General features: G+C 41.7%; 1 protein-coding gene across 1 annotated transcript; it reads right to left on the reverse strand.

Moving 5' to 3' along the window:
- Positions 1-4,057: 4,057 nt before the first annotated feature.
- On the reverse strand, positions 4,058-11,846 carry LOC121325681 (homocysteine-responsive endoplasmic reticulum-resident ubiquitin-like domain member 1 protein). The gene is made up of 8 exons (XM_041268536.1): positions 11,405-11,846; positions 10,815-10,892; positions 10,098-10,175; positions 8,950-9,095; positions 8,377-8,490; positions 7,867-8,202; positions 5,976-6,099; positions 4,058-5,600 (listed from the first exon to the last, which is right to left on the reverse strand). The coding sequence occupies exons 1-8, from the start codon at positions 11,567-11,569 to the stop codon at positions 5,448-5,450; spliced, it is 1,194 nt and encodes a 397-aa protein (XP_041124470.1). The 5' UTR covers positions 11,570-11,846; the 3' UTR covers positions 4,058-5,447.
- Between the last annotated feature and the right edge of the window lie 964 nt (positions 11,847-12,810).

Here is a 12,810-nt window from a genome sequence, read left to right on the forward strand (position 1 = left end):
CAGAAATCCCCAGAAATAAAACCCTACTGCCTCCTGGCACATGCCAATGGCAGGCTTGTCAGAATATTACCAGTCCCTGATCCCTGGAACCTGAGTGAACGCTCAGCTATAGAAATAATGCTGCACAGGACACAAGAGACTGAAACTGAGAAACTGAGAAAGTAGTAAGACCCCTGACATCAGGAAACGCCAGGGTTTCACCTGGGTTAAAATCCACTCTGCCACTCTGCATTATTAACTTCCTGTTATATATGTTTTGAGGAGATTGGATTTAGCAGACTGCTACCTAAAACTGCTTTGTGAAACCAGCCTCACAATTCTAGCCCTGATGAGTCACACTAGGCTGTATTCTAAGGCTCTTCTGGGGTCCTGTGTGTGTTTGGTTTTTTGTTTTTTTACAGTGGATAGCATTAACAATACTTGAAGGAAAATGAGCTACTGAACATTATCACGTTCTACATTAAAAAAAAGAAATTCGCACTATCTACTCTAAGGACTCATTCCTGCCTGTTCTTCAGCATCTCCCCCTAGTGGCGCAGAACACACTTGCACAGCTTTGTGTTGGTAATGTGTTGGTCACATTAACACGCGGTTTTAAATATACTGTCTGTAAGAGTATTATTAAACAGCGAGGGCTGTGTTCATTATAATGGACTGGATATCAAGTCGCTGTCCTTTGCAGAAATGAATGCGTTACAGCTGACATGGAACGCATTAGGTTACATTTTCAGTTGTCCTTATCGCAGCGTTTATTTATTTATTTATTTTTATATCAAACATAATACAGAAACTATGCAGTACATTTCTCAACATTTTTTTTTTTAAAAAAAGAAGAACAAATTCTGTTCAACACGTTAGTGTATCGCGATGACGCTCCCGCTGCAATACTGCTGTTTTTTCTTTTGTCCCTACAATACCTCACTCTCTTCAAGCGCAGTCGGGTTGGCTGTGCTCCGGCTTTGCAAGCTCCAGCAGCTCAGCTCCAGTTCCAGGCTGGCTCCAGACCTAACGGAGACCCCCCTGCTCTAGCTCCACCTAAAGTGTTCTTTTTTTCCTATCTACCTTGGGGAAAACGTTACCTGGAAGGTATACTCTAAACAACACTAAACAAAACCACAGATATTACATTGACATGACAGTTCCACTTCCTCGCCACGGGGCGGCAGCATGGGTAGAGAATCACCGTTCAAACCACTCTGAAGCCCTTCTTGCAGACAGGATCTGATTTAGTTCGCTGTTTTGTTTTCTTTGGATAGTTTGAAACTGTCTTTTTAAAATGTTACCCGTGGTGTGGAGACCTATACTACAGCATGTATTGATAATTGTATACATATAGCGTTAATCCCTCATTTTCAAAAATATTGTTTCATTTACCTTATAAACCTATAAGGTTTGGCGTTGAATCCAGTTTAAGCTACATATGAAACAAAGCTGAGAATCACAACTTATCCCCAGATCCACATCACTAAATGTTTTCTATTCATTTTCAAAGACGTTGTCCTTTTTTGATACTCGGTTTTACAAAATAGGACAGTGTGTCAGTGGTCTTAAGCATAATAATATAAAGAGATTGATATAAGATAGTATATGCAATGCTAGACTCTCGCAAGGAGCCAAGTGGTGCAGTGGGATAATTTGCTGCCATACTATGCTGTTCTCCTTGGAATACTGGGTTCAAATCTGACTGATTTGTTCCTTATTTTCCAAAAAAATATTTAATTTACCTTATAGTCGGTGTGAAACACAGCTTTCCTGTGGAGGTCGGTGGTGCAGTGTGCTAATCCCATGGCCTTCTCTCCCTGAAAACGGAAGTTCAAATCCAGCTCCTTGAGGTAAGTTATGATGTTGGTTGTGTTTCCACAAATGGAGAAGATGATGTGCCCTCCAGAGGGAGGAGGAAGAAGATGAAGGGTAGGTAGGATAGAAAAGGGGGGCCTGCCCCTCTCCCCCCTCCCCTAGCAGGGAGGAGAGTGGAAGGTGGGGTGCTGCTGCCAAAGAGGAGAACTGCAAACTACAGCCTAAAAAAAAAACTAGCTACACTACAATTATCAATTAAAATAATTCTGCAAACAATAAATTAGAATAATAACATAGAGAGCAAAAACATAAAATGCAAAATATGTACAGTAAGTGGAGTAACACAAGCATACCTACAAACCAAGGCAGCTGTTTTGGTGACTGCAAGCAATCCCTGTGGATTTAAAAGGTGATGCACCAGCTTGGGGAACATCATGCCTGTGTGTTAAACACAACTCTGCTCCCTTACTATTCCTCAACCACTGACTGCTGAACCCTAGTGTTCCTAAAGTCTGGCCTTATGTAATTGAAAGGTGCTATACATCGATTTGGAATAAAAAACAAACAGGACATGACTCACCTTCCTCTGGCTGTTCACATTTCCTAATGCTGAAGTTTAACTTTTGTAAATTCATTGCTCTGGAAAGCACAGGTCAAAACTAACCTAGCTTACTTAGGGGTTACATTTTGAATTGTAGTGCAGCTAGTTTTTTTTTTAAAAAAGAACTGGATAACAAAAACAGCAGCAGTAATAAGGGTGGATGACTAGTTTTTTGTCATTTTATGCATCATTAAATAATTGCACATGGTAATCATAGTTCTTGCAGTCTGGTATAAGGATTTAAAACGCAATCCTAGTTATTCTAGTCCAGCTCTGACAGGTCCACTGTACAGGATTCCCTGCTTGCGTCTGGGTTTATACAAGGATAGCCAAGGGAGACCTGCCATTACAGTGTATGACTTTGAAACTTAGGGAACACAAAGAACAGAAGCTTGAAACGTCAATCCAGGAGATTTAGTTTGAGATATTGGTGCTGTATCAAACCCCATGTCTCCCCTGATGTGCCATGCAGTGGCCTGAAACCTGGTCTGCTGAAACCAGGTTGCTAGCCACAAAGTGGCTTTGTGTTCCCTCAGCTTTAAAAGCTAACAATAAGCTCCATACAATGCAAATCATCCAGCTTCGGAGTTGCAGGGCAAGGCAAGTTTCACAGCTGCAGTATAATGTTGAATTTACATGGATCCAGCTGGAGGTTTTATAGGTTAAAAAAAACAAACAATTAAGAACTTGTCATGAAGAGAACAGATGGTTTTAAAGGGCCTGCCCATCCCTGCTCTCAGTGCAAGCTTTCTGATTTCAGCTGATGATGAGAGTAAGGCATAACTTAGAACAAGGGAGAAGCCGTGGTCTGGAGAAACAAGAGACAACCTTGGCTTGCTTCTCCAGCAGTATGAGCCACACCTTATCTGCACTACAGGTTCTTACTGTATTTTTCCTAATACACAGCATGTCAGTTTTGTAATTGATATCTGCCATTATATTTTGTAATCCAGGTAACTGATGATGTTTTCAAATGTGAATACATTGCTATAATAAGTATGCTAAAGTTCAAACACATTCATAGATTTAAATACTTTCAATATTATATTGTATAGCTCTTACAGTGTCACCACCCTACAGCATACTCCTTCAATATTATGCAGAGCAGTTATTCTAAAGGGAGTAACAGTGTAGTTATGCTGTCTGTTTAATGAAGAGTGTTCATCGCAAGGGTCTTTGCAGCCTGGTGTTTCACTGTTTGACTAGGCATCTTTCTCAGGGAAAGTTAACTGGAACACTGCCAGCAGCTGTGTTTGAACTTTGCTGAGTGATGTAACAATTGCGTGAGTATTGACTGAGGTCCCTCAGGAAGATGATGTGACATCAAGGGAATTTGCTCGATTGTAAAACTGTAAATAACAAAACACACAGTTCACAAGACAAAGCTTTATATAGCTCTGTCACACATTTTTAGAAATTTTAAAACTCGTTGCCATGCCATGACTTTGAAAAAAACATATTTGAAAATAGACAGATAGGAAACTTAACATGGTACAACTGCACATAGTGACAGAAGGGGATAGAAAGCTTTTTAAATGAAAAAAAATATTACCTAATTTCAGCATTACTGTGCTGCAAGCATATTGGAGTATAGATAGGAGGTGTGCTTATTCTTTACAAATACAGCCTACAGCAAAAACACCAATACAGGACACAGGATTGACGCAAAATGCACCTTTATTAATTAATAAAGCTTTCCACAAACATATTGAATTATTTTATCAAGATCGTTTATAACAAAGAGCTGCATACAGGCGACAAACAACAGCTGACTCGCTGGTAGCAGCTGACTGACCAGGAACAATTACAACAGGAGCTGGGATTGCATTGCTTGTGTATATACTATATAGAGATAGACCAGAGCCCCTTTCACCCAAACCTCTCCAGTGGGTACTGTTAGAAAATAAACAGATACACCTTCAGTTTAGATAAAGAGAGCCTTGCCATGATTATATAGCATATAACACAACTACAGATCCAGCCTCTTCTCAAAGAAAGAATTTATACAAAATGTACAGTTAAACTAATCCTTACTATAATTTTTCCTACATTTACAGTTAATAGTAAGATTCTGTTTTATTTACGATGTTGAAATTTGCTGGAACAGAATCGCTGTACCGGTTATCTTTGCAACGCTCCAGGTAACGGTGTAGAATTGCAGTTCTGCTCTAGTAACGCACTTGTCCTCGTTTGAAATGATAAAGACCCCTACAACACTGGCACTGGGGACCTAGCGGTATCTAATGACCTAATAAACTAAAAGACACTGCAGCAAGCGCCCAAGCGTTTCTGCTCTACACTGAAAAGTTACACACAGCGCTCCCATGTTATCTCACATGTCTGGTTCATTCACAATTTTGCCCTGCTGACAGTACATTGCACGGCACAAGCAATGTACTGGACTCTAAAAAGGGTCTTCGCTAATTCATTACTTTTTTTTCAGATTCAGATAGTGAAAGTGGGAGCACTGTCTGTGTAGGTTGATCAACAAAGCTTGATTACAATACTGAAGAAGTGGTGTACCGATCTCAGACTGCAATGTAGCACAAAAAAAAAATAATAAAGACTTTGAAAAAAGAAATCTGTGGTGCTTTTACAGGGGTAAAATATGGCACGGAGATTTTACGTTTGGTCGTGAACATAAAGTGCTGTGCTGATACTGTACACCGGTACTTATTTCCCAGAGTGCATATATTTACAGTATATACAGGTATACAATATAAAATAAAGGTTTGATTGAAGATATGGGCTTTGCTTCAGTGACAGTGTTGTTGTTTGCATGAATAACAGTAGAAATGGACTGTACTGTATTGTAATATGATGGCATTCAATAGTATCAAATATATAAATGTTTATCACATCCAGAGTCCAGACTGCCTCATCGCACATTGAGATCAGGTATAAAATGGGCGTGGAGGGGGAGCGATAGCCAGCTACATTGGAACCCCTGCCACTTACTGTGCCGTGCTGCCAACTGGTGGAGACGCCAGCGGGGTACATATCAGCACGTCTGTGCAATGCAGTTTACATCAGACCGCTGCTCTCCTTGTTAGTTTGCGATCGCTTGAGGTCCTTCGGGTATGAGAGAGGAAAAGAAGGTCTTGAAGAAGATCCAGGCTGTGTTGAACACCGAGCGTCTCTCTGGGAGCGTGGCTGCGAGCAGAGCCTCTGTCTGTCCCTGCTCCTCCCCAGACACGTCCTCCTGAGCACCAAAAAGAAAAAAGGTCAGGACAGAAAACAAGCCTGCTTCAGACAAGCAGGCAGGGTGGAATGTTCATACATTGATAAGTGACTGAAGAACTTTTAGGGATTAGAGCAGTTTGAACATAGTAGCACCTTAAACTCTCCCACAGTTACCCAAATCTCTGTACTGCGGTTCGGCATGCAGTGCGTGTGTGTGTGCACGTGCGTGTGTGTGTGTATGTGTGTGTTTATGAGGTGGAGCAAAACTGAACCCATTAGCTTTCCACACCGATCAGAAAGATTATAATAGTACATTTTCATACAGAACAGAAGTGGTATTGCAGGGCGACAGATCTGCGAGAGATATTCACTCAGTAAATGCAGCGGCTCTTACTGGAGCGTCGTTGCGGTTTTGGTTTTCCTGGTTTTGGATGTCTTCGGCTGCCTGTGCCAGGACTGGATTGTTGGGAACCGGTCGTGCGGGTCTCTGTCTGAACGGAAACCAACCGGCAGTGTACCTGCAAAACACCAAAAAAAAAAAAACTAGAATCAGAAGTGCGCAGGTAACAAGTTCAGATGTGTCACATTAAACTCCTAGTAAAACCAGGAGTGGATCAAACTGCTATGCAATGGGAGTTATTTCCATCCCAGGTGTAATTCTTTTACTATCATCAATAAAGGGTAATTCAGTTTCTAACTTATGTCAACCAAAAGCCCTGCAATGTTAACAGCACACAGGGAAATTAAATGCTGTATAAAGTACTGATCAAACACATACACCCCTTAAATAAACAGCAAACAAAGCCAGAACGGCAGCGAGCTAGAATGGATTCCAGTAATTTGCAAAGTACATATTTTAGGGAATGGCGTTTCACACGTCCTGGACTGCGAGTTCTCAATAACAGAGACTATCATTTATTTGCAACTTTCACACATTAGTGGAGGAGAGGTGGGGGTGTTTTCCTAGGGCATTACAATAATTAAGTCCTGTATACATGCGTTTTTGCTCGTACCTTCTTCAGTGTACAGTGTCTTCCAGTCACAAAGCTGTTTGTTAACAGTTAGATAACTTGTTCCAGCAACAGGATATCAAGGACAAGTTGAAGGCCAGCCGCTGATGTAAAACTTAGCTCAGCTTTGGAACCAGTAATCAAGCAGTCGGAGGGGGTGTCCTGACACAGCCCACATGTGCTGGTGTTTATCTGTTAACCCTCTTCAGACTTGAGTCTGCCAGTCTCAGACCCCTAGAAGCCATGGTAACTCTGTTTCTCTATGAGAGCAATGCCGATCTTTCTGACTCCATTACAGATCACTACAGGAAGCAGGAAAGATTTAAGAACACTGGCAGGGGTTAGGAATCTGTAAAACAGACATCCACATGCAGGGATGGAAATACGACTCCCATTGTATCGCAGTTTGATCCAGTCCTGGTTTTACTCCAAGTTCAATCAAACACAGCTGAGCTTGTTACATATACACTGTGGCTAATCAAGCTGGTATTAAAACCCAGATGGGCTGAACCTGCTATGAAATCGGTTTCTTATTTCCTTCCCCGAACATGCATTCTTGGATCTAAAGCAGCTGTGCTCATAACACAGCCCCTGCGGACCTTAGGCACACCAGCCAACGTTTCAGAAGCGTGCATTTGTGACCTACATGCTGAAGGAGTGGTTTGAGTCAGTGTCTTTTGTAATAGGAAAGTGTGCCATCTACAATGCTTGGAAAATAAAGGGGATAAAAGTACAGTACCACCCGATTGATTTAGTTGTTACTGATCTAAACCATTAATTTTAAAAACGTATCCTTTTAGAAACTACATCGAGAAGCCAGCACTGAGAAACACCAAACAGCTGCACAGAGTGTCAGAACAGCACAGCCCTGTAAAAAACATGCTTGCAGAGGAAGGTCATTGTGGAGTTCTGTGAAGCAGTAAATCAGGAATGCAGACAGGCTAGCAAGTGAACATTCAGGCTGTACAGCCTCTCTAGCAGCCTAGAGGAACGTGAGCTTCAACGTAGTTAACTCTAACCCTCCACCTTGCTTGTGGGCTATTGTCCGAGTGGTACACCTGCCAATTTTTTTATTTTTTTTTTTTTTTTTAATTCCAATTTTATTACAGTTTTTTTTATTAGACTGTTTAATTTTTTTTTTTTTATTTTTAGTTTGTTTAATTTTACAATTAAAACACATTTTTTAAATCTAAGTGTGTGTGTGTGTGTGAGAGAATCTCTTTGGGATCCTTGTGTTGAAAGGTGCTATAGAAATCTGAACTGGACTGTACTTACAAGTACAGGACCATCAGGGCACTCATGACCATCACGAAGCGGCTCACGGAGGAGTAGAAGTACAGGATGCTGAGGAAGACGGAGAAGCGAGAGGCAGTGTAGAGCCAGTCCAGCCAATCCCTGTTCAGCTCCTCCTCCTCCTCCATCACCGGCCCACCCTGGGCGTTCATGCGCAGGTTCTGATTGGCTCCTGGGTTGACGGGTGCGGGCGGCGCGATGTTCTGGTTGACAGGGGCCTGGTCAGCCAGGGCGGGGGCGCCGGGGGGCACCACAGGCAGAGACTGGGGGCTGGGGGCCGGAGGGGAGGCGGCGGCGGCAGCTGCAAGAGCAGCCTGGCTGAAATTCAACACAAACAAGTACACTGATAACCTGGATCCCATAATCATTGCTTTATATTGTACAGAAACAGGGCTGCCCAGAAGGACAAGCTCTCTAGCCATATACAGCCCAGCAGTATTGCGTGCTTGATCGCGATCCTAGTACCGCACTGTGCATTCTGTTAAAACTTACTAATGCATGTAGTACTGTCGTGCATACATCTGCTGAAGCCAGAGAAGCTGCTGTGGGTTGTACATGGAATAAGCTGCCAAGCCAGGATGTGACTGCTGATCTCCTCCCGTGTGCCTGACAGGAAACAGAATCCATGTTAGAGTCAGCGACAGCTCGGAAACATTCCAGAATTCTGAACCCAGCGCTCTAGAACCCAACACCAACACTCTAGAATACAGGAACTCTTCCCCTCCTGAAAACACTGCAGGGCAGAGAGGGCACTGCTGTCTGTTTTGTTGAGCCAATGGTATGAAATCACATCCTCTTCTCATAAAACCCAATTACAGTTTACTATTCCCAAACCCCTGTACTGGCTGAAAATATTAGCATTGGAAAGCTGCCAATATAAAAGAACCTAAACCAAACAAAATGCTTCATAATATAAACATTATTACTATTATTATTTTAATAACAATGCAGAATCGCAATTCAAGGAGGGGACTAAAGGGAAACGGCTAAGCAAAATGATGCATTAGGTATTCATTCCCTCTGTAACAGTAGCATCATATACAGTATCAGTACTGGGCTCCTCACAGCACTGGGGGTGTCCAGGCGGCAGCTCCATCCTGCAGGTTTCCTCTGTGTCTCAATCCGTCTCCTGCAGCTGAAGGGGAGACAGCTCCTACAGCCTGGCTGGGAGTGCGAGGGGCAGAGTCCACACGTGGATTCCTTTCTGTAAGCTGAACAAAAAGCAACACCCGGCACGTCAAGAGGGGTCACTGCTGTCAGTGATAAACTCTGTGGACTGGAGTCACTTCAGGGGGCGGGGAGAGGGGAGGAAGCAAAGCAGACGTGTCATTGTGGGGCTGAACATCTTTCTGTTTAATCAACACCCTTTGAAAAAAGGCAGACCTGTGCAAGTAGTCTGACATCGTACTGGGTGGTTTGGGGTCCCTTGAGAGTTACGCAAAGTTTGAGCAAGTAAAAAATTAAATGCAAAATAAATTCATTTTAAAAAATGCTATTAAATGATCTGAAAAACACTGAAAGAATGTTAGTTTTGTTACTTCTTGAGCTCGCGATGTTCATGCTATGCTACTTCCCATTCTTCAGTCATACTGCTGTGCGTGCAAAATCATGATCTGAAACCAGTCAGTTCTATATTTGAATATTATTGCTTTCAGATGCATGTCTTTATAAAGAACATGAATTCTGTGGGCAGAAAATTCTGCTGCGTGTCTCAAAAACAAACAGGAATTGCAGCACCTGCTGACCAACCAAACAGAACCACGTTTCATCACCCAGCCTCCAAGGGCATGTCTGCTGTGCTCTTTGGGAATTTGTTTATAGTTCTAGCCAACTGTTTATAAAACAAGGACAAGTTCATGATACTGGTGTCCTTGTGCACAGCCTGGGAATGCTGCTTGCTGAAGAGATTTTGCGGTGTGGGAGCAGCACATCATCTGTCAGAAAGAACAATGCACTTTCTATCCACCCGAACACATATGCAAAATGAGTTTGCTTTTCATTTCAGTGAAACAAGCAAGGTTTAATTCACTTTCCAAAGCTGTCATGTTCAAATTTATAGTTATATAAAAAAATATATATATTGTTTAGAACCGATTCAATATTAAAATCTTAAAGCTATGCATTTAAAACATTTAGAAAGTGCATCGCAAGCTGACCAAATACTGGTTTTTGTTTTACACACAGTGTGTAGGAACAGGTGCGTGTCTCAATACCTTGGCTTGTGTGGGTTGATGCAAATCCAATGGGGGCTTAAAGCTGCACACCAAGTGAAGAGTAGGCTGCGTGTCCGACTGTGAAAACATTTACAAAAATAAAAGTGGGGTCAGATATCATTGCAGCTCTCTGTTCCACAATGTGCAGAGTTTGTTCCCTGGACATGATTCATTTCTTAGGCAAATACCTCTAGATGGAACCTTCCCAATGAACAGATAACACTGTGTTACACAATTTTTGTTCCTGGGCAGTAAGTGTTATTTCCTAATTGCTTATGCCTCAAAAGTATAGAAAATGGCTATTATTCCCCACAAACTTTGCTTTTGTGACCAGGACAGTGATATTTTAAAATATCACTATTTCCAATGGGAAAACGGGCAAATGTGTGTCTTTTCGTTCACATAAAGTCAGAAAAAAACAACATAGGAATCCAAATTAACATGTATTTATACTAAATTAATACAAAAATGACTACAAAAGACTACTCACTTCTAAATCTTTTGTAGTCATTGTGGTCACAAAAGCAAAGTTTGTGGGGAATAATAGACATTTTCTATACTTTTGAGGCATAAGCAATTAGGAAATAACACTTACTACCCAGGAACCAAAAAAAAAAAAAATTGTTACACAGTGTAATGCAGCAGATTATTAATATTACTTATTGTTATAAAATTCACAGAGGAGTAGTGTTCTTTGCAGAAAACCTCCCAGCTTACCTTACGAAAGATGTCCTTCATGTGCAGATGGTCTGGGAGCAGTTTCCCTGAATAGATCAGCCTTTGGTCTTTTTCAGGCTAGCAGAGAAACAACACAGGTGTGCAAACAGATCATCGGATTAATGAGAATGCATTACACGTCGTCAAGGTTGATAGCAAGTAACCCAACTCCCTCACAGGTACACCTGGGAATGGCTGTTTCCTAGAATGACCGTTTAAACATATAAAACCTGTCTTGTACTGACTACTGTAGACTATATGGGTTTAACACACTGCAAATACGTTTATAGCCCAGGGCCAAAACAAGAAAAGCGGTTTGTAGTTAATTCCACGGATACTGACATTTTAAAAGGCACACTGATGTAAGAATTGCTTTCATTCACTTAATTACACACAGCCTGGGCCGGGACCGGACTGTATTGTATAACTGCTCTTGTCTGGAATGTGATATTTTGGAAAAGCTTTTTTTTTTTTAAATTTATTTTTACAATATTTACACAGCAGAGCCTGGATCAAACGTTGTCGTTATTCGGTTATCTAAACGCCGATGCTGTGTTTACGCCAGGCCCTGCTTTGTGTTATATACTTACCGGGTGGCTGGGGTAGATCCTCGTTAAATGCGTCTTCAGCTCCTTCACGGTCCAAGTCAGCAGCACTCCCCGCACGGTCTGGTCCTCGAACGCTTGATTGGGGGTTTTGATCGTCAGCGTCAAAGCCTCCTGTTCAGGCTCTACGGGGTTTGGTGGAAGCTCCATTTTCCTTTTGGTTTCTTGGAGAGAAAAGTTCACTTCGCCCTTGTTGTGTTTACGTTTGTTCTTCCAACCAAAAGGAGCATAACAAAGTAACCAACGGATTTCAACAAGCCTGGGTCTCTTGCACAACTGAGTTACTAGCTATACAGATTTTAATAATAATAGTAGTAGTAACGTTCAAAGACTCAGTCACGATTATATAATTTACAAACCCGAAACGCAACCAAGCCTACGTGAAAGTTTCACGTCCAGTTCCAAGTACAGAACGGGAAGTAATGTGACTCGCAGTTGGCTGCTTGTGATTGGCTGGACTGTGCAGTTGGTGTGACGTGGAGGTTCTCGATTGCCACGCCTGCGACAGCGCTGCCGAGGGATTGCGGCGGGCTGGCTGCGAAAGGTGACGCGGTGAGGCATGTTGTATTGTTCTAGAAACAAATCCGGTGCTGTTTCAAAGTGATATGCAGTTCTTTTAAACGTCCCGAGGTGTGTGCTTGTGGCAGCATAACCACAAAGTAAGTTGTTAATACAGTAAAATAGCAGTCTAATCTCGTATAAACCGAGGTGCAGTGTTTTGGTGGCCCTTACGCCTCCCATGGTATTGCACTTCACTGCTGAAGCACGCATCTGTAACGACAAGGAGTCAGACTAACTGAACAACAATCCCTGCTATCATCTTAATTGTTTCTTGCCACTTGTAAAGTTATATTGACTTATATTGATACATGCCAGCAGAGGTGGGGTAGAAAAAAAGCCATAATCTCAATTATATCAACACAAATTCTGGTAAAACGAAATGCCATTAATGAAACATTTTTTAAGCATAGCTATTTCTTTTAAAGATAAACCTGGAGGATATTTTATTCCAAAGTTAAAAAATAAATACACACACATACGCACATATTTATTTATTTAGTGTCCTTTCTTCAGGTGGACAAATGTGACCTTTGCTTGTTTTTGTGTTCCACGCATTGGGAAGTTTGAAGAATCGCTTCAGAATAAATTATTGGAAAAGTTGAAGTGACTTTTATTCATGTTTTTTTGTTAGATCTGATTTTCAAATATCATCTTAATGATTTCTTGCACCCCAAAGTCCTGTTGGGTATCTTGGTAGATGTGTAAACCATTTCTGGGCAGGTATTTTGTGCGTGCTGGTGATCCAGTTTGCCCATAAAATAACATTTAAAAATAGTCGTTATCTTGTGTAGCTATCTAATAAATGCACGAACCCTGGTAAAAGGGTGTGC

The sequence above is a fragment of the Polyodon spathula genome, chromosome 13 (genome assembly GCF_017654505.1).
Source record: "Polyodon spathula isolate WHYD16114869_AA chromosome 13, ASM1765450v1, whole genome shotgun sequence".
Taxonomy (NCBI): Eukaryota; Metazoa; Chordata; class Actinopteri; order Acipenseriformes; family Polyodontidae; genus Polyodon; species Polyodon spathula.